Source organism: Acinonyx jubatus, chromosome A1 (assembly GCF_027475565.1).
Source record: "Acinonyx jubatus isolate Ajub_Pintada_27869175 chromosome A1, VMU_Ajub_asm_v1.0, whole genome shotgun sequence".
NCBI classification, from domain to species: Eukaryota; Metazoa; Chordata; class Mammalia; order Carnivora; family Felidae; genus Acinonyx; species Acinonyx jubatus.
The window spans coordinates 1,163,211-1,185,110 of NC_069380.1; the positions used below are offsets into that span (position 1 = coordinate 1,163,211).

Sequence of the window (21,900 nt, forward strand, 5' to 3'; positions counted from 1 at the left end):
AATGATTATATAGAAGAAATGTTTTAGAATTTTAATACATGGATCTGGGGATGGATTAGTAATGATGGACATTTTAGAATTATCACACATTATGTAGCATCAGCCGGATAACTGAGCTTCTGCAAACACAGATGCAAAAAGTAATTGTCTTGTATGCTGCAGATTAAAAGATAACATGTGTTGTGGGCGCCTGGTGGTTCAGTCGGTTGAGCTTCTGACTTCAGCTCATGTCATGAGCTCACGGTCTGTGAGTTCGAGCCCCACGTTGGGCTCTGTGCTGATGGCTCAGAGCCTGGAGCCTGCTTCAGATTCTGTGTCTCCCTCTCTCTCTGACCCTCCCCCGCTCATGCTCTCTCTCTGTCCCAAAAATAAATAAACATTAAAAAAAATTTTAAAAAAATGTGTGCACTACTAGGTAATTATCCAAAGGATACAGGTGTGCTGTCTCAAAGGGACACATGCACCCCAGTGTTTATAGCAGCGCTATCGACAATAGCCAAAGTATGGAAAGAGCCCAAATGTCCATCGATGGATGAATGGATAAAGAAGATGTGGTATATATACACAATGGAATACTACTCGGCAATCAAAAAGAATGAAATCTTGCCATTTGAAACTACGTGGATGGAACTAGAGGGTATTCTGCTAAGCGAAATCAGTCGGAGAAAGTCACATATCATATGACTTCCCTCATATGAGGAATTTAAGATACAAAACAAATGAACAGAAGGGAAGGGAAGCAAAAATAATATAAAAACAGGGAGGGGGACAAAACATAAGAGACTCTTAAATATAGAGACCAAAAAGAGGGTTGCTGGAGGGCGTGTGGGAGGGGGGACGGGCTAAATGGGGGAGGGGCATTAAGGAAGACACTTGTTGGGATGAGCACTGGGTGTTAAATGTAGGGGATGAATCACTGGATTCTACTCCTGAAATCATTATTGCCCTATATTCTAACTAACTTGGATGTAAATTTAAAAAAACAACGTGTGTACAATTATTAGGTAGAGCATTTGAGTTTTAAAATAAGCTTTATGGAATTATAACTTATTTCCTTAAATCAAGAAAAAATAATTTTAGTGAAATTTCCACATAATTAACAGGCTAGAGAAAATATATCTGGACTCTTAACCATAGGGAGAGGTGGCTTCTATCCTATTGCACTTACTGATGCTTACGGTGATGGAAATACTGCTCATGCCCCCAGGGCAGAGAAGGGCTCTAGCCTCCAGGGCCCTGGATACCTCACATAGCCACAAAACGTAACGCATGCTTTGATATTTTACGTGAATGGAAATCACAACAGCCCCCTGAAAAAACACCATCGGCCCTGTTGGATTGCAGAATTCTACTTCTTAATAAATTTGTGATTTTCAAGGAGACGAATCTAATTTCACACTCCTACCCATTCACTAAATGGGCCAATTAGACTATGGTCAATTCATAATACTGGCATCTTCATCAACGTATGGTGAAGAAAATCCAATTTTAAAGTGTAGCAACTTAAAAACTTTTTAAAGATGACTGAAATGTAAAAACTATAATTATAGTTCTCATTCTCATCTCCAACCCCACTCAGAATTCCATCCTGGGTAAGTCAGAAGGTTATTACTAACATTTATAACGGTAGGACTTGAACAACCTGTGGTCACATCCCCTGAATGAGTTGTGCTTTCCCCATTGGCTGCAGTCGCGACCAAAGCTTTTTTTTATCGGGGTGCTTTTCAAACTAGGGTTTTCCGGTGGCCCTCCTCGGCCAGGCCGGCTGGGCCCTACTGCCTGAGCCTAAGGCGTCCACTGTATGTGACGAATGTCTGCGTCTACAATGGCACTAGCTATGCCCAGCCGAGGGAGAACTGGGAGAGCAGTCACTCCGTTTTCTGTAAGGCTCAAATCTGAGAGAGGCTGAACGCGTACGTATGGGAACTTAGCATTTCTCAAGCCGTGGAGGGGCAACTGTCCACGTCTGCAGCAAACGTTAACACTCTAATGAACATGCTGCACCCATTCATCCGGGAATGGGAATCAGTCTTTTTCATCAGATGCTAGTGGGTCACTCTTTATGATATAAAACACCAAGTGCGTTTAGAGTGTGGCTCCAGAGGGATTGTCAGGAAATTGGAGTTCATTCATATAGAGAAAGGAATCAAGTTGGAAAGTGTTTGGTGTTTTGCTGAATAAGGGCTGACAATACTCAGTGGAAGTTGGAGGGCGAGAAGGACCAGGCTCAGCATGACTCCCGTTCATCGGTCTATAAACAGAGATGAAGACAGGACAGCAGAGTGTGCAGTACAGAAAATTCTGCCGCCTTCCAGCCACAACCCACAGAGAAATAGCCCTGTCAGTGCAGCGATCTGCATGGGTGACAAACGAGGCGCACGCACATCCGAAATCAGCACATGCATTTACACAGGAAGTAAAACCCAGATACTTTTATTTACACTTTAGAAAGCAAACAGGCTGCCCACAAACAATGGTTAGGAAACTCTAAGAGGTTGGTTTTTTTTTGTTTTTTTTTTTCACTCTTAAAAAAATGTAGGTCATTGATTCATCTGTATAAATCGTTTTTTCTGGCAAGAGTGGTTAACTTTTAACCTCCCATTCAAAACCTTCACAACTTCAAGTATTTGAAATGCACTTAAAATTTCCCCTGCTTTTATTTTGTATCGTACATTCTCATAGCCATTAGCTGACTCCTGAGGTCGAAGAATTTCTTTTAAAAGAAAATGCAAATCTTTACTAGTATGTAATGGGAGAAATCAGCATTCTCTCGGTCACTATTCATCTTAATGGTACTATTTTTCCTTCATTTTTCCTGAAAGAAAGTCGGGGGGGGGGCGGTGGATAGGCATACCTGTACAATTCAGATCAAAGCACAAAATATCATTTAAAAAATAAATACCTAAGGCATACCTGCCACACTTGTATTTCAATTTCCTCAACTGTTTAAAAATTACCCCAAGTGTCGCTGCGTTTCTACCTGCTCTCTTACCAGCAACCTCCGTGGCTCTCGCCTGCTGGATCTCCGCCCCTGGAGGGTACCTGCTCATCGTCACTCGTCACGAAGCGAACAGTGTGGAATCCTGGGCTTCCCAGGCAATTTCAGAAACTCAAATGACAGTCTATGGACTCGCTCTAGGTCTTTTTTTAGTGCAGTTTGGCAAATATCCCAAATGAAATTCAACTCTAAGTTAAAAGTATCAAACAGAGATAGTGCTAAGGGCGTCTGTGACTTTGTGGGCTGCCCAGAGGCTCTGGGGAAGCGTAGGAATGGAAAAGCCAATTGCCCCCAGGTAAAGACACCTGTCGCTTTACCACAACGGAACAGTTACCCACAGAGACGGCGGGAGCCCAAGGTTGGACAGCAGCACCTGCAAAGGCGGCCCAGGTTGTTGGACTCTTGGGTTGCCGTGAACATCTTTCAAGGTCAACAGCCCCTGCACCCACGTTGCCCCCACCTCCCCATCTCAGCAAGCACTGACGTTCTCCCCACTCTACCTCACAGTGCTAAGAACAGCAAGCATGGACACACAGAAGCCTGCTCTCCTCCTCGTGGTCTTCCCCTTCCGCCACTGCAGTGCCCTCTCCCTTCCAGGCTGTCTACCTGCACACTGGAACTGCACTTTGGTTTTGGTTGCGAGAAGAAACGGTTATTATAAAGCTGTCTGGAGAGACGCCCGCTAGATGGCCAAGTCATTCGGTCTGGCCCGGCCGCCGCTGGACTTACTGGCCTTGCTCGACCGCCCGGGGTCTGCGGGCGGCAGAGGAGGCGCGAGCATCTCCACCTCGGGGCTCCCCGCCTGCTCCCCGTCCAGGTCGGGGGTCCCCGCCGATTTGCCGTCGTCGCCCAGGCTGCTGCCGGTCCCGTCCGCCAACGGGCCGGGGGCGCTGCCGCCCGCGCCTGCGTCCTGAGCCAGCTGCCCGGTGCTGCCCGCAGGGCTCAGGGAGGCAGAAGCGGACACGGGCGGCGAGGCCTTTCTCCCGGCCGCCTGCTGCTCGGCCTCCTGGTTGGCCCAGTTCTGCTCTGCCGCTAGCAGGTGGTGGTTGCCGTTGTGGAATCTGGCAGGGCGAGCCTTCTCGCGCGCCTCAGACGGGGCGGCCGTGCCGAGGTCGGTCGCCGGCGGAGGGGCCCCGGGGTAGCCCGCGGCGGTGGCCGGTCCCAGGGAAGAGGCGGAGTGGGTGTAGTAAGGCGGGAATCCGATGGTGACCGTGGGCAGGGCGGACGGGGAGGGGAGCGGCAGCGGGCTCGCGCCGCCAGGCTTTGCGGCCCCCAGCCTGGATTCGGGGGAGTCTGAGCGGTAGTGGTTGGTCATCCCCTGTTTGAGCTTCTTCCAGCCCAGGTGGTAGATCTCCAGCATGTTGAGTAGCAGCGACACGCAGGCCACTGCCAGCATGAAGATGATGAATATGGTCTTCTCCGTGGGCCTGGAGATGAAGCAGTCCACCGTGTTGGGGCAGGGCCACCGGTCACAGCGGTAGAGGGGCTTCAGCTCGAAGCCGTACAGAAAGTACTGGCCGGCGATGAAGCCCACTTCAAAGAGCGTCTTAAAGATGATGTTGAAGACATAGGTCCGCAGCAGGGCGCCGGCGATGCGGATCCGGCCCCGGTCATCGCGCACCGGCGGCCGGTCCTTCTGGCCGTGGCCGCCGGGCCCGCAGCGCGCGGCCGGCCCGGGGTGCGGGCCGTCGGCCTTCAGCAGCTCCTCCTCGCGCTCCTTCTTCTTCTCTTCCATGCGCACGATGTGCAGCACGTGGCCCAGGTAGATGAGCGTGGGCGTGGACACGAAGATGATCTGCAGCACCCAGAAGCGGATGTGGGAGATGGGGAAGGCCTTGTCGTAGCAGACGTTCTCGCAGCCGGGCTGCTGCGTGTTACACGTGAAGTCCGACTGCTCGTCCCCCCAGACCTCCTCCGCCGCGGCGCCCAGCACCAGGATCCTGAAGATGAACAGGACCGTCAGCCAAACCTTGCCAATGACCGTGGAGTGCTCCTGCGCGTTCTCTAATAGTCTCCCCAGAAAGCTCCAGTCGCCCATTGCTTCAGCTTGCTAACCTGCAAGGGAACATCGCCGGTTAGTAGGAAGGAGGCCGCGGGGGGCGGGGGCAGGGGCAGGGGCAGGGGCCGGCGGGGGCGGGAGGGGCGGGACCCGGCACGCGGCGCTGGGCGGTCGCTCCCCTGCGAAGCCGTCCTCCCGCTGCCAAACGAGGGAGGCGCTGCGGAGCCCTCCACGGCGCGCGCGTGCAGTGTGCGTGCGCCTGCGTGCGTGTGTGCACGTGCGTGCACGTGCGTGCGTCTTCCCACCGTGGCCCCGAGCCGGGTTACAGCCACGCCCGCAGCGCCGTTGTCACTCGGAGCTACTGTCGCAGGACACGAGTGCGGCATGAACCAGATGCCCACAGGGTGACCGAAGCCCTGAAACCCTGTGTCTCCATCTAAGATGGGACGATGGTCATTGGGTCATGCGCAGTAAGCTGCTTCCTAAAGGAGGGACGGAGGGCCCGTGGACCCCCCTGTGGAGGTAGTTGTGGTCCTCGGACGCGGGGGCCCAAGATGAGAAGGGGTCCTCCGTGTCGCTGCTGCCCCAACAGGCCTGACGCTTCCAACCGGAACTGAAAGGCAGCTCCATTCTTTGCGTCAGGAGAGCCGTCTACGCGGTGAGTTCCGGCAGCACGGAAGGACACTGTTCTCATTTTGAATTTTAAAAATGTTCACAAATACTAATTTTTATGAACTGGTGTGAAGACAAACAAAACATAACTTTACTCACCATGATCTAAGGAAACAAATGTTAACGCTCTCTTGGAATAAACTTCCAACCCTTTGTTTCCGTCATTTGAGGTCTTTGGAGAAACGTTACTATTCACATATCCTACCAGCCTCCTTGCCCCTGTTGTGACTGGCGTCTGTTCTATATGGCATGTTCTTACAAGGGAAAATATTTTAATGTAGAAACTGAATTATTGGACATGAAACAACCCACTCTCGAATGAAGGATGTCAGGTGTCAGGGAACCGTTCTAGATGACATCCTGCTTACCCTAAACCCCGGATGTCACGATGTCTCTGACCGCCCTCTCTGCCCATAGCCATGGCCCTTCCCTCCACTCTGCTGAAGCGTTTCCCCTGGGGCACAGGACAGAAGGCTTGACCATGCGTCCCAGCCCTCCGTCCCTGATCCAACACCCTGGTGACACATGCTTCTTGTGATCCCTGAGACGGCCTTGATGCCTTTGCATGTCCTGTTTCTTCAACTTCAGACTTGGCCCCAGGCCAGGCGGGGACTGGCCTATTGACCTCCACTCTCCCTTCAGGAGGGGCCAACTCAGGCTGACACGGGTGCCCTGTGTTTTCTCTTCCCCTTATCATGGCCTGGCTTAACGACTGTTGCCCCCTTTGCATTCCAGGAGGTTCTCTCCATCCTCCCACACCTCCCACCTTGCTAAGCTGCGAACGGCATCCTCCCTCCTTGCTGTCCCTGGACACACACAGCCTCCAGAGTTTCTACAGAAAACCACCTTTAAGCACCTTGACTGCTTGTGGACTTTCTCCCTAATTCTAGTTCTGAGGTTGGGGTTTGTTTGCATGTGCACCCTTTCCTCCTTGATGTCTGCAGGCAGAACAGCTGGGCCGTAGCATTTCTGGAAGTCTCTAAGGAAAGGTCAGTGTGGGAAATTTATTCTTCTTCCTGCCACCTTCCCAGATGTGCAGGCAGGTTCTGCCTTGTCCAACACAGCATAATGTGCTAAAAGGGAGTCAATGCAATGTGCCTGGTGGGTTCTCCCCACAAGGCTGGTGGCACAGAATGCCACGAGGGAGGGCCTGCTTGTCACAGGGCCTGGGAAGTGTTGCTGGCATTGCCCTGCAGGGCCAGGGAAGCAAAATGTTCCATAATGATTGGGGCGTCCCCCACAGTAAAGAGCTGGCCCGCCCCAAATGTCCATTGTGCACCTGTTGAGAAACACGGGGCCAGGGAAACATTTCTTCAATTAGTAAATCAGACGAGAGGGGGTACTGCTGCTGACTGTGGCATCTTATTACTCACCTTTGCTGGCCCAGCCTCTCCAGAGTTCTTTAGGTCCAGGTGCTGCAAACACTTTCAGACAGGTACCCTTAAAATGAATTGTGACCTCTGGGTGCAGCTACGGAATCACAACGTGTTATCATCTGCATACTTTGTGGGTGCTCTGGCATGTGTCAAAGCTCAGGAAATCCTAAAGAGGGGACAACTAAGAATGTGTCCGGTGGGGGGGGGGGGCGGGGGAGAGCCCACGGCTCATGCACTGCGTGATGGCACACACTGACAAGGTCTTTCTGCAAAGGAGTTCAGTAATATGTAAGAAGAGATATAAAAATCATGATACCTTGGGGCACCTGGGTGGCTCGGTGGGTTAACTGTCTGACTTCGGCTCAGGTCACGATCTTGTCATAAGTGATCTCATCTCAATCTCATGAGTTCGAGCCCCACATGAGGCTGTGCATTGCCAGTGCAGAGCCTGCTTGGGATTCTCTCCTTCCTCTCTCTCTGTCCCTCCCCTGGTCGTGCTTTCTCTCTCTCTTAAAAACAAATGAACTTAAGATCATGATACCTCTAACCTCTAATTCTACTCCTGGGACATCATACCAAGGAAACAATCAGAGATTTTGATGAATGGATGAACATGGGTATTGACTGTGAATTATTCATAAGAAGGAATAATTGGAAACAGAAGTGCCCACTAAAGGATGAGCAATTAAACACATAGTAGTGCCCAAGGCTGGTATCGGGATCTGGCTGACCCCGGTCCTACTCCCATCCCCCTCTCCCTTGCCTGCCCGTAATGTGGTAATGTGATCGGGAAGGGAAATTCTTGCTTTCCCACCTCCTTTTGTTGTCTCCAATGAAGTGTAAGAAGTTGGCTGGGGAGCTTCTGAGAAAGCTTTTGGTTTCCTAATAAAAGGGCAGATGGCTACCTTTGCCGTCACTTTGCCTATCTGCCTATAGTGAGGACGGATGCAATGCCTGGAGTGGGGCAGTCACTTTGCAGGCATGTATCAATAAGCATGAGGGAATGGTCAAGAAAGTCCCAAGGCACCTGTTGTGACACTGTGGACCTGCTGAATCAACCGCAACACAAGCTCTAGACTTATGTGAAGGGAGAAAACCCTGTTTGTTCAAGTTAGGTTTCCTATTGCTTGCAGACAATTCCTGCACTCTCTTAAATTATTTACAGGTTAAGGCCAGCTATACATGAAAAGCTGTGACTCATTCATAACTACTAAAATACAAGGTATTCATTAGACATAACTTTAAAGATCATTAGTGACTTGAAGGTACGTTCATGCCATACTGATAAATGACAAAAACCTAATCCAAAACCATAGCCTTTTACCCGCTATTTCCCACACATTCATACATGCAGAGGAAGAGCGGAAGGAAATGTGAACCACAGCGTTTCTAGAACTGGGTGATTTTTATTCTCTTTTCCCATTTCTTTGCATTTTCTGTAACAACTTATTACCTTTATGGTCATAAAGGATTAATGACCGTGACTCATGTTTCAAAGTTCTACTTTTTGAAAAAACCTGATTCTTTGTTCATTTTTCATTAGGGTGTCTACTCCTTCGACCTCTTTAATCATGTCCCTGGTAAGCGCTCAAAAGACAAACTGATACATGGACATCAGCCCAATGTCAGATTGGAGACTGACCCTGGGGTCTCTGAGATGCATCACAGACCCTGACAATGGCTGTCACTGATGACACAGAGCTTAAACTGGATTCTCCCGCCACGGCAGTCTGCCGAGTTCCCCCAACGCAAGGGCCGGCCTCTTTGTATCCTGATGTTCGCCGCGGAGTCTTACCACTACCACGCTTCACAGTTTGGGTTTTCTTCTGGAAAGTACATGAATGAGTGAATAAAAACATTAACCAGAGGAGTATCTATGACAAGGCCTGCAGTATGGGTCAAGGTCAGATCAAGATGGGAGACTCCACGGTAGAAGTGACATCCCCTCTCTTCAGAGTCGCCCCAGTCTGCTCCAGATGCCACGCAGACGTTCTTAAGGTGTTTTATCAACACCACTTTTGGATCCTACCCCTCATACCAGTTCAGTAAGAAGACGACAGCAGAGGAGTGAGAAGCACAGTCTGAACAGCAAGCCTCTGCTGCTAAGTAAGGACCAGCAACGGACCAGAGGAAGCCTCACGATCCACGGAGCATTGCCAGCCAGTGACGCGAACACAAGGTGAGCGAGTGAAATAGCTTCCTGCTTGAGGAGAAAACGGGTTTATTCTTATTGTCAGTGTTGGGCCATTTCGGGACGCAAGCAGAGCAGCTCCTGACAGCTCCCAGGGCCGAGCGCTTAACTCCGCGAGGTGCCCGTGAGCTCACCGCACAGCTTGGTGCGCTCTAGGTGACTGCTCTCCCACAGCGGCAGTGGGGTCCTCGAGTACCTGGACGTCAGTTACCTGCACGAAGTGGCATTTAATTGATTTTTGCTTTTATCTCAAGGGAAACTTTGGTTCTGACACCAACACAGAACAAGAGCTGATGCTGCCTAGTGTAAACGCGGCTGCTTCCCCGTTCTTCTGACCGTTCTACTTTCCCTTTCAGAGGTATACAGGTTCCCCTCGGCCTTCAGGAGGTGTTAAGTGTCCCTTGGGATCAATCAGTGGCTATCTATTCAGTGACCGTCTTGTGCTCAACTCTGGGCCACAGGTTCTGTTGAATACAGTGGAAGTAAACACATGGCGTCTATCTGGGAATCTGTTTGTGGAGATGGGAGAACTCAGGAAAATGGGGAGCTGTACAGGTGCAGAGGGATCTCGGAGAAAAAGGAGATTAATATGAGGACATGCAGGCGGGGAAGGCTAGCCAGGGGAGAGTGGAATTTGAGCGGCGATTGAGAGAGGTGGCTTTGGGCAGGGGACAGGAGTGCACTTCAAGGCCAGAACAACGTTCCCTTGGCAGCGGGAATATGTGTGACCTGGTGTTAGGAAGCGGTGAGTTTAAACGGCTGCTTCTGCACAGAAGAGCTGTGTGGCCTGCACATAGTAGGCGTTCAGTAAACATGCGTGGGACAGGTGAATGAAGGACATCGAGGGCCGCCAAACCACTTGGAGAGCGGGAGATAGGCCGAAAGTGCTGTTCAGGAAAGAAGGGGCCCCTCTAACGGCCAGTGGGGACTCAGGAAGAGTGATAATCTCCAAGTGAGTGCTGAAGGCCTGGGCTGAATGACAGCAGCAGCAAATGGAAAAAGGAAGGACAGAAAGGAGACACAGTCTGGAGACAAAAATAAAGCAGGATGTAGAGTCTGCCGAGAGTCAGTGAAAGGGAGAGGCATGAATTAAAGACAAAGCTCACATTTCTGAGCCTGAGTGGGAAAATCAGGGGGTCGTTTGAAGACAGAAACATTGAGGGAGGCTTGCTAATTTGGGATTGGGAGACAAGGTGAAGACTGGTGGTTTTGTCTTTCCGGATCAAAAGCAACGGTGGGACAGATGGGTAAGCTGCCCAGGAGGAAGCTGGAGACACAGAACCAGAAAAGGCCGGAGAGGGTCCCAGTGTAGCTCCACTCTCCTGGGGGGAAGACGACAGAGCAGCGAACAAAGGACGGACGTCTGTGGAAAATCCAGCGAAACGGATGAAGGCAGCATGGGAAAGGACTCACCGCCCTCGGCGTGTGTGGTCCGTGTTCGATGAAGGATCGCGGGACTGGCCAGCTGGGTAAGAGCCTGAGACTAAGCAATGACGAAGAGCGGCGATGCCCGGACAGTGTGGAGGGAAGGGACCTTCCCCATCGGGGGCCCGATCAGCTCTGCCAGACAAGTTCACCTTGTCTGGCTTGTAGTTGCTTTTGCTTTCAAAGTAATGTCAGAAGACCCTTCCTTCTTTACCGAATTGACCCCAACACAGAGCCCTGTCTGAGCTACTAAGATGCAAGATTACGTTGGGCGTCAGTACGAGCACGGCCCACGTCACTGCTGGAGCGCTGTTCGTGTCTCCGAAGGCACATTCTCTGACCGCTGTCAACACGACCGGAGAACGAGGGTGACACGGAAGCGAGGAGGCCGAAGGAGGACTTTGAAGAAGGAGGTGACGACCAGTGTCAGCATTCTTTGTGTGTTCGAGAAGGATGGGCATAAAGCAAAGGCTTTGATCTCACAATAAGAAGGCCACTGATGGTCTTTAAGTGCCCAGTCTAATGGGAGCATTGGGGCAGAAACAAAAGCCTAGACTGGGAGCTGAAGAGGCAGAGTGTGGGAGGGAAATGGAGGCATGACACAGAGAGTCCTGTTCAGTAGGTCTAGAACCTAAAGGAAGGGCGACACGAAATGGGTAACAAGGCCCAGTGGAGGTGTTTTCAAGATAGGGAAGGCTGTGGGTGCTTGGCATCAGAGAGGCGGAGTCACAGGGACAGGAGGAGGCGGGGGAGGGTCAGGCTGCCCAGCAGCAGGACGGGGCAAAAGGACGGGAGGGGGTGCTGCGAGGGCAGACGCAGGACGAGCATCCTCCGCGGTGATGACAAGGCTCTTCTCGGCGGGGTCGAGCAGGCGGTCATCTTCTCAGGCAACGGCAGGACTTAAGCCCCTGAGAAGAAAAAAGGTTTGATAACCAGGGAACAGAGGGAATGAGAAAGGGACCGGGCTCCCCGAGTTCCCCGCACAGCCAGACTACAGGTTGCGGCCACTCAGTGAGGACTGAGCAAAGGCCACACTACCTGTGAGGTGCTCAGTGCTGAGCAACACAGAGCACTGCCTGGTGCCACGTAGGCTGTGGCGGGAAAGATGTGGGACAGAAGAGAAGAGAGGTCAGGTGCTGCGTGCTGTGGGTAGACGGAGAGCTGCGGCGGGGCAGGGGGAAGCACAGAGGGCAGTGCAGGGGCTGTGCTGTGAGGGTGACATCACAGTGAAGAACTGGGCCTCAGATATGAGGGACGAGTCTAGGCAGAGGATGAGTCCAGAGGAGCAGACAGGTAGACACAGGTCAGGGAGGAAGTCTGGAGGTGGACAGATCGCGGCAGACAGTGATGAGAACTTTGGCTTATGCTCCACGTGAGACGAGAGGGCACTGGGGGGTTTGAGCAGAAGAGTGACGTAATCCGGCTTCCACCTTCACAGGACCCTTGTGGTTGCTGTGCCGAGAACGGCTGTGGGGCGGAGGGGGTGAGGGTGATCGCGGAGGGTCCAATGAGGAGGCTGTGCTATGATCCAGAAACGTGACAGTGGTGACAAATGGCTGAGTTTGCACAGACTCTGAAGGTCGGTCCAGCGTGATATGCTGATGGGTCAAGGATCGGGTAGTGCCGAGGAGAGGCCAAGGTTTCCACCCCGAACAGAAGGAAGGATGGGGAGAGCAGAGGAGGTACAGGTTTGGGAAAGGCATGGAAATCAGGAGTCCTGTTTTGGAGATGGTAAATGGGAGACATCTATCAGACATACAAGTGTCGAGGCCAGAGATAAACATTGGGGAGTCATCACCAAACCCCAAGACTGGACTGAGATCGTCTGAGGGCAGGGGAGAAGGACAGGGGGCTGAAGACCAAGCCGTGGGGTGCTCCAGCATTTGGAGGTTGAATACGGAAGGACAAGCTTACAGAATAGCTGCTTATTAGGAAATGCAACTTTTAGTTAGGACTCTGGGAGATTAACACCCAAAAGGTGTCATTTGTATTTTTACTTGATTCCCTTTTGTAACAATACATTGACACTAAAAATATTGTTACTTGGTTTTTAAGTTAGAGGTAATGAAACATGAAGCATGGCTAAGCAAATTAATTTTGTGTTACCTGTGACTGCCTAGAACATTGTTGACTAGGACCAAGAGGGTCACATACAGGCTTAGCTGGAAAGAGTTCTATGTTCGATTAGTAATATCTGCTAAGGTTTGGTATGGGGCAGTGTGGCCCAAAAGCCAATTTTTGCCAGCCCTGAGTTGGCACAAATTTGAAAGAACACGGAAGGCTGAACCAGTCACGAATATGATGCAATGAAAAGTGGCCTATCTAATTATCTTTTTAGCAGGTAGAAAAACTGTTTTCCATTAGGTTTAAACCTTACCTGCCTATTTCAAGCTTTCACATTTAAAATAGTAATTTCCAGATGCCATGGGCACCGTCCCCTACGTTATTAAGTACTTACCACAGTTTTTCCATAATTCTGGTCTCTTCAGAAAGGAAACAATTCAAAATAAGTTCACCAAAATAACAAAAGACCCCTTCTTCTCTTACACTATAGCCTCACCTCCAACATTTAGTGTTTGTTGTCTGAGCTCCTAAGACTAAAGAGCAAGATGGGGACTAGGCTTTTAAAAGCTGGCTCGGTGCCACTTACAATTCAGTGTCACAGCAACGGGAGAAGTTCAACCACACAGACAAGCATAACAGGGGACGAAACCGAACCCCTGAAGTTTCAGACTGAGTAACGTGTGACTTGTTTTCCATCTCCAGAAGACAACTGGTCACACCAACCAGCAGGGCACCAATGGCAACAGTCCCACATACACTTGACTGTCTGGTAGGACGAGTCCTCAACTTCGTTCTTCACAAAGCTGGCTTTTTTGTTCTTCCCTATGAAATTTAGCTTGTCGAGGTCCACAAAAATCTGAAACGTGACTTTGTTGGGACAAACGAAATTTATGGTGGCATCAAATGTAGCTCTTTGTGAACTAGTTTCTCCGCCAATAAAGCACAACTGATCCACCGCACAGACCTTCTTCATGCCCTTCAACAGCGTGTTAGGACACTGGAGCTAAAGGTCTTACACGTCTTTTGTTAGCTTTATCCCTAATTTATACTTGTTCGATTTGTTGTTCCAAATAGTTTTTTTTTTTTAAATTCTTGAATGTTTATTTATTTGAGAGAAAGAGAGAGCAACAGACAGAATGAGCAGAGGAGGGGCAGCGAGACAGGGAGACAGAATCTGAAGCAGGCTCCAGGCTCTGAGCTGTCAGCAGAGGCTGATGCGGGGCTCGAACTCACCTCGGTGCCCCTTAATTTTTTTAAGGTTTATTTTTGAGAGATTGAGAGAGAGAGAGCGAGCATGAGCAGGGGAGGGGCAGAAAGAGAGACACAGAATCTGAAACAGGCTCCAGGCTCCGAGCTGTCAGCACAGAGCCTGACGCGGGGCTCGAACTCACGGACCGCGAGATCATGACCTGAGCAGAAGTTGGATGCTAAACCGACTGAGCCCCCCCAGGCGCCCCTGGAACATTGTTTTTATAAACTGATCTTGTCTCCAGAAACTTGTTAGAAAGCTCTTACTTGTTCAAATAGTTACGAGACTCCTTTGGATTTTCTATGTAACATATACATATAACCATTTCATCTGCTATTAAGGATAGATTTGTTTCTTCCTCCCCTAATTCTAATTCCCGTTATTTCTTTTTCTTGTCTTGTTTTCTTGTACTGACCAGCACTCCTAGCACAATGTGATGATGGTGACATCTTTTCACATTTTTATCTTAAACATGAACGCTTCTTAGGTTTTAGCATGGAGTATGATGTTTCAACTTTTATCAGGCTAAGGAAGTTTCCTTGTAATCTTTGTTAAGTTTGTTGGGTTTTGTTTTCTAAATCATGAAAATCATGAATGAGTTTCTGAATCATGAATTTACTAAATCGGATTTGGTACTTTTTTTCCCCACTGTTGTGAATTTTTTAGATGGTGAAGCACCGTATTACTCATTTTATTTTTAATATACTATCACATTCAATTTGCTACTTTATTTTGGATTATTTGTTCATACCTAAGATTGGTCTCATTTTTTTGGCACTACCATTGGATTTGGGTAAGAACATTATTTTAGCCTGAAAAACTAAACATTTTCCTGAATAAGCTTGTATAAGAATGTCCTATAGAAGAATCTGGAATTAATGTCTTTTTTTAAGGGGTCAGGAGGAAGCCTAGATTACAAATTCAGCTTCATTAACTGTTACCGACATAAATAGGGCTGCTATTACTCTTAAGTCAATTTTGATAGCTTATATCTTTTAGAAAATTTTCCATTTCATCTAAGCTTCAAATTTATTGGCATGAAATTATCCATGGTATTTTCTTACGATTTTGAAACTGTATGGTATCCGTACTTAGATCCCTTTGTTTGGTTCCAAATATTGTTTATTGGAAGTTTTTAAAGTATAAGTCTTGCTAGAAGTTTTTCTTTACAGAATTTTGATATGCTTGAAAAAGAATGAGAGTTTATTTTTGTTATTTTTTCCAATGTCTTATCACATATGCTGTATGTACAGTATACAGAGCAAATCTCCAAAGATCTCCTATGGATCTTTTAAGTAGGGAATGTAGATTTTGGGATTTGCTAGTATTAGTATAAAATACACATACATAATTTAAGGGTATCCTCTATCTTAGTGTAAAATTATTTATTACCGTACAGTTCCAGGGGATTCCTTATTTTAAATGGAAAATGTGCATGGGCTCTATTACTTAACTTTTCACTAATCTAATGCTCTGGCAGGAGACATCACTATCGTACTTAATGAAATCGTAAAACGCCGATTTTCCAACTTCTTTATCAGTAACTTTAAAGCACCACTAGAATTATATATTTTTGTTGTCAGAGAATAAATCTCTAGAAACATGAAACTGTTTTGAAATTATACTTCAGGGGCGCCTGGGTAGCTCAGTCAGTTAAGCGTCTGACTTTGGCTTAGGTCGTGATCGTGCAGTTCAAGAGTTTAAGCCCTGCGTCAGGCTCTGTGCTGTCAGCACAAAGCCCACTTCAGATCCTTTGTCCCCCTGTCTCTGCCGCCCCTGCCCCCCACCGCACATGCCCACGTGCTCTCTCTCTCTCTCTTTAAACATTTCAAAAATTATTTTTTAATAAAATTATACTTTTTTTTTTAAAGATTTTATTTTTCAAGTAATCTCTACATGCAACATGGGGCCCGAACTTACAACTCCAAGACCAAGAGTCACATGTGCCACTGACTGAGCCAGCCGGGCACCCCTTGAATTATACTTTTATTTATTTTATTTATTAAATAAGAACGTATGCAAAACACCTGCCATCCATGTATTATTATTATTATCTCTATATTTTCTCTTGCATGCGGGGATTTAAATTGTTTATAAACACCTGAAAAGTCACATGCTCTAAAGTCTTTACTTGGCTAAGGTAAATATGGTTAATACTTTTCATCCTTAGTCAAGCGAAAAACTCAGTTTTTCTTTTGTTTTTGACATTCTGTGATTTAAAAGCTGAGCGAGAGGTGATTTTAAGTTGGGAGCAACTTAAACAACTTATTAGTTTAAAAACAAATGTCTTCAAATTTTATATTCAATAATTTTTTTAACGTTTATTTATTATTGAGAGACAGAGCATGAGCATGGGAGGGGCAAAGAGAGGGGAGACACAGAATCGGAAGCAGGCTCCAGGTTCCGAGCTGTCAGCACAGAGGCCTACAAAGGGCTTGAACTCACGAGCTGTGAGATCATGACCTGAGCTGAAGTCGGACGCTCAACCAACTGAGCCACCGAGGCGCCCCTATATTCAAGAATTTTATGTTGGAGAATTTTATATTCAAGAATGACAACACTAAAAACACCCTTAACTTTTTATCCACAGTATTTCTTCTTTAAATACTGTGAATAAAATAAATACCCCTACCAGAAACCGGTATTAAGTCACCGTTTCCACAGTTAGAGTTCTAATATTAAGCTAGAAAATTAACAGCTGGTTGAGCTTCAGTTCAATTGACAGAAAAATGTAGAAAGTCTGGAGCATAATTAGAAACGCGACTGTCTTCCAGCACTATTCATGCCTTCCTGGCTTCCTTTTTAAACGCTCCAAATGTCTGCCCCGTTCCATCACCCTGTGTAGGCCTCCAGTGTCTCCTGCCGATTCGATTAGTAGATGGCATTAAAAGTTTTAAACATCACTTCCGTGACAGACCTAAGAATACCATTTGAAATTTCGCTTATTTAAACATTTTATGTACACATTTTGGTGTCAGTTAGGGTCAATTTTAATGTATTTCCGCATCAGTACTCAACTTTTAATTAGTGAATAATGAAAACAAAAGTCCTACTCTTGAAATGAAGCTGAATTTACCAGTACCTCCTGAAGGGTGGCTTGGGGCACGAGTGAATGACAATAAAGAAAATTCCAAAATATGGAGAACAAACAGAGGGTCTCTGGAGGGGTTGTGGGAGGGGGGCATGGGCTAAATGGGGGAGGGCACTAAGGAATCTACCCCTGCAATCACTGTTGCACTCTATGCTAGCTAACTTGGATGGAAATTCAAAAAAGAAAAAGAAAATTACAGGGGTGCTTTCGCGAGTGCTCTGAGCAGGCTCTTGTCCTAAAACACAAGATGGGGCACTGTGAACACTATACCAAGCACTGACTTCCTAGAGTCTGGTCAAGTAAAAGGTAGTCTCCCTAAATAAATCCAAGCGACATCCTTCAGGAGTCTTACTCATCCACCGAGGAGATACGGAATCACGGCATTTTGGAGCCAGAAGAACCTGGGAAGCCGTCTGGTTTATCTATTCTCTTCACTTCACAGACTGGGAAATGCGGGCCCGAGAGGGTACCGTGATTTGCCGAGGGCGACACAGCTCGCTGAAGCCGGCACGAAAACTCCTGACTTCTGCCTCTGGGTCCGGCCCACCTTCCCCTTCCGCGTGACTTCACGGGGTTATGCACCAGGCAGACTGTTCAGCTGACTACAGCTGCCCTTGCTCTTTTCTCCCAGTCCAAAGTGGCTAAAATTTTGGCTAAATATTACTGACATGCTAACAGTCCCGTTACTCCATCATATAAATTGGAATTGTCATTTAAAAATGTTTTAATGTTTATTTTTTTTTGGCAGACAGAGAGAGGCAGACAGAGCACAAGCAGGGGTGGGGCGGAGAGAGAGGAGGACACAGAATCCAAAGCAGGCTCCAGGCTCCCAGCTGCTAGCACAGAGCCTGACACGGGGCTCGAACCCACAAACCGTGAGATCGTGACCTGAGCTGAAGTCAGACGCTTATCTGACTGAGCCACCCAGGTACCCTGTACATTTTTAATGTTTTTTTTTTTTATTTTTGAGAGAGAGCACGAGCAGGGGAGGGGCAGAGAGAGAGGGAGACACAGAATCTGAAGCGGGCTCCAGGCTCCGAGCTGTCAGCAGAGAGCCTGACTCAGGGCTTGAACTCACAAACTGTGAGATCATGACCTGAGCTGAAGTCAGACGCTTATCTGACTGAGCCACCCAGGTACCCTGTAAATTTTTAATGGTTTTTTTTTTTTTTTTAATTTTTGACAGAGAGCACGAGCAGGGGAGGGGCAGAGAGAGAGGGAGACACAGACTCTGAAGCAGGCTCCAGGCTCCGAGCCATCAGCACAGAGCCCAATGCGGGGCTCGAGCTCACGAGTCGTGAGATCATGACCTGAGCTGAAGTTGGAGGCTCAACGGACTGAGCCACCCAGACACCCCTGGAATTGTCGTTTTGAAGCAAATTCAGATAACTGTCTTTACTCTTGCTTAGTGAACGAAACCTCTCGGCCTTATACTCATGGTATTTTATGGTTACATTTATATTACTGGCACAGATACCATCTGTCAAAATGGTTTCTATTTTTGCAATAATAATTTCCATAGTATAAATATAATTTCCCTTTTATTCAAACCTACTTTTATTAGGATATAACACGGAAATCTCATGTATGTTCTAGAATAAAAGATTCATTTTAAAGCTAATACAAAATGGAGGTTCATGAATAAAATGAGTGTTCGTTCATGGAGATAATCAGGTGTCGTGAATGAAAAAAATTAAGTGATTTTTACATTTTAGTATCATTAGTTTGTTAACACTAAGTTTAGAGCAGACCACTAATTCCTCAAATGAAAGAAATGTCAGAGTGCAGGAACTGCTCACATTAACCATTATGAAGTCATACTTTTGAAGATCCGAGATTTTAAAAAAGCACCAGAGGATGAATACTAACCCAGTTATTACGATGAAGAATTTCCTGCCACTGTAAGAACGAAAATTCAGATTGAACTTTATCGCTATTTTATTCCTTTTATGCATTATATGGAAATGGCAAAAACATAGTGTTTTTAGAGACCCACGCATGCTGTGTAGGGCCACACGCGTTGGACTTTTTTCCGTCTTCGATTTGGCGAACATTTAGCAAACGCCTATCGTGTGTGTGCAGTGTGCTAAGTAAGACACGGCCTCACCCTCAGGCGGTTCATTCACAGTCTGTGGGTGAGACAGACTTGTGACAAAACTAATCGAAATATGGTGTGACAAGCGTCACACAGTGCTGGTGACGGCCACACCACATTGGAGCGGGGAGAGACTCCCCAATCCTTGGGTTTGGTTGAGTTTCTTAATACACAGATCCTGAGAGTCATGCTATCTGCACAGGGCGAAATACTTCTCAAGGGCCGTTCCACTGTCTAGAACGTTCTGACAATATTTTAGCACATTACAAAAACCAAGTGTTTATTCGTGCATTTACATATGATACTGAGGTAAAATCCTAAAAAACTAATCTATCCTATTTCCTGTGTTAGGGGCATGTTCAAGCAATGGTAGCATCTGGAAGACTAATTATAGTTTAAATTCTTTACATACATGAGGCCAAAATGGTAGTGATACATACACATAAAGTTTGACGTGTGTATGTAAAAGTTGTTTTTGTTAAGGAAATGAACACAACTTAAAATTTAAGTAACATTCAAGGAAACTGTGTCAAAAATAAAAAAAAAAACTTTAAGTTTATTTTTGAGAAAGAGAGGGAGAGAGAAGAGGGAGAAAGAGCGCGCCTACGGGCGGGGGAGGGGCAGAGAGGGAGGGAGCCACAGAATCCCAAGCAGGCTCCAGGCCCTGAGCTGTCAGCACAGAGCCGGACACGGGGCTCGAACCCAGGAGCTGTGAGATCACCGCCCGAGCTGAAGTCCGACAATTAACTGACTGGGCCACCCAAGTGCCCCGCCAAATTCTTTTTCTTATTGGCAAACGGCGACATTTTGTTACCTTTCATTATTTCAAGGTGGCTTTAAGCTGGTCAATATAAATAGCACCGTCTCATTTGTTACAGTAGTAAAATTTTCCTGAATTACTTTATGCTACAGGAGCACGTGCACTGCCCCCCCTGGATGCTTATCTCGACATGAATCAAACTGCTGCACCAGCGGAATATGTGCCAAATTAGCTGTCGTTTACTTTGAACACACGGACCGTTGGAAAACAAAGCCCCCCTTTCCCTCTGTAATCTTTCAATGTTTGTTTTGCAGTACATTTCACAGCACATCGACGGGCCGTCGGTGAAGCGATGCGCCTATCATAAACCACCAATTTGAATTCCCGAGTAATAGGAACGAAGCATAATTCCCGTCTCAGCTGTTTTCTCACGGCCATTCTTAAATGACATATTTTGACGCTCTCTTGGTAAAACAAACACTGGAGGACTCCACTTGTCCCTAGAGTCTCGGTCACACATGTTCCTGAGCCGAGAAACCTGGGTGGATTCTGTTCACTAGGGCGTCCACACTGCGACTCACTGTCAGAAGCGCCTTCAGGAAGGGGTAGTTACTACAGAAGGCAGAGAAGGGTTTCCCCGCTCTTCCGTGAGTTCTTTCCCCTTAAGCGCACCATCCCAGGCAGAGGGGCCAAGAAATGAGGTCCTAGGTCCTGGCACTTACGATTAAAGCACTTCTTAGGGAAAAAAAAAAAAAAAAAAGACTCTCGAAAAGTTTCTTGGAAGAAGTAGGCGAGCCAACGCCGTCCCTACAAGACGCCGACGCCCCTGCACAGCGGCACCCGGCCGCCAGCCGCACCCCAGCCCCGCGCCGTGCGTCCGCGGACGCGGTTCGAGCGCCCGCAGCGGCCTCGGCGCCCCGCAGGTCTGAGGCCCCGGAGCCTCGCCTGCTCGCCCGAGGCGGAAAACGCCGCCGGGAAGCCCCCGCCGGCCGGCCTTCGGCCGCGCGCCGGCGCTCCGCAGACTTCTCGGGGCGCGCGGGGACGCCGACTATTCCCGAAGTTTCCCGAGCCCCCGTCTCTGACCCGGTCACTCCCACAACTCCCCGGACATCCCCCCCGGGGATCCGGAGAGGCCGGGGGCGCACACGAGCGGCGGGGCTCGCGCTCCGGCCGCTCCGCCCCGGCCCGCCCGGGCAGGTCGGGGCGGTCGGGGGCGCCGGCGTCCCGCCCGTCCTTCCGCCCCGGCGCTGCCCCGCGCTTACCCCGCTGTGCCGCGGCGGCGACCCGGGTGCGCTCCCTCTCGAGCAGGGCTCCCGGCCGCTCTGAAAAGGAGAATCTTCTCTTACACGTGCGGTGCAACTTCACGCGTGCGCCCCGCGCCAGGGCCCGGCCTCCCCGCCCCGGCGGCCATCCCCGCGGCCCCAGCGCGCCCCGCGCTCGGCGCCCCCACGCCGCAGCCCCGGCCGCCGCGCCACGCCCCCCGCCGCCTCCACCCCGGCCTGGGGGCCGCGCGGGGGCGGTGCCGGGCAGGGCGCGAAGCGGGGGGGGGGGGGGGGGGGGTGGGAGCCCGCCCCCGCCCCGCGGCCCGCCCGGCGCCCCGCACCCGCGCCCCGCCCGCGCTCCCAGTCCCGCGCCCCCGCGAGCAGCCGCTCCCCACCCCGCAACGCCTCTCGTGCGCCGTCGGTCTGCACTTGCCCCCGCACCACGCGTGGCGCCACACCGCGCCTGTACCCCTCGCTCCGCCACAGTGTCCGCATTCCCACCGCACCTGCCCCCGTCACCCCGCACCGGCCCCGCATTCCCACCCACACCCGTCACCCCGCACCGGCCCCGCGTTCCCACCGCACCTGCACCCGTCACCCTGCACCGGCCCCGCATTCCCACCCGCACCTACACCCGTCACCCCGCACCGGCCCCGCATTTCCACCCGCCCCCGTCACCCTGCACCGGGCCCGCATTCCCACCCGCACCTGCCCCCGT

At 49.3% G+C, this 21,900-nt stretch overlaps 1 protein-coding gene across 1 annotated transcript; it reads right to left on the reverse strand.

Annotated features, from left to right (window-relative positions):
* Window positions 1–2,417: 2,417 nt before the first annotated feature.
* Window positions 2,418–21,383, reverse strand: GJA3 (gap junction protein alpha 3). The gene is made up of 2 exons (XM_027064494.2): window positions 21,183–21,383; window positions 2,418–5,053 (listed from the first exon to the last, which is right to left on the reverse strand). Exon 2 carries the CDS (start codon window positions 5,034–5,036, stop codon window positions 3,681–3,683), a length of 1,356 nt encoding a protein of 451 aa, XP_026920295.1. The 5' UTR covers window positions 5,037–5,053; window positions 21,183–21,383; the 3' UTR covers window positions 2,418–3,680.
* Window positions 21,384–21,900: the final 517 nt, after the last annotated feature.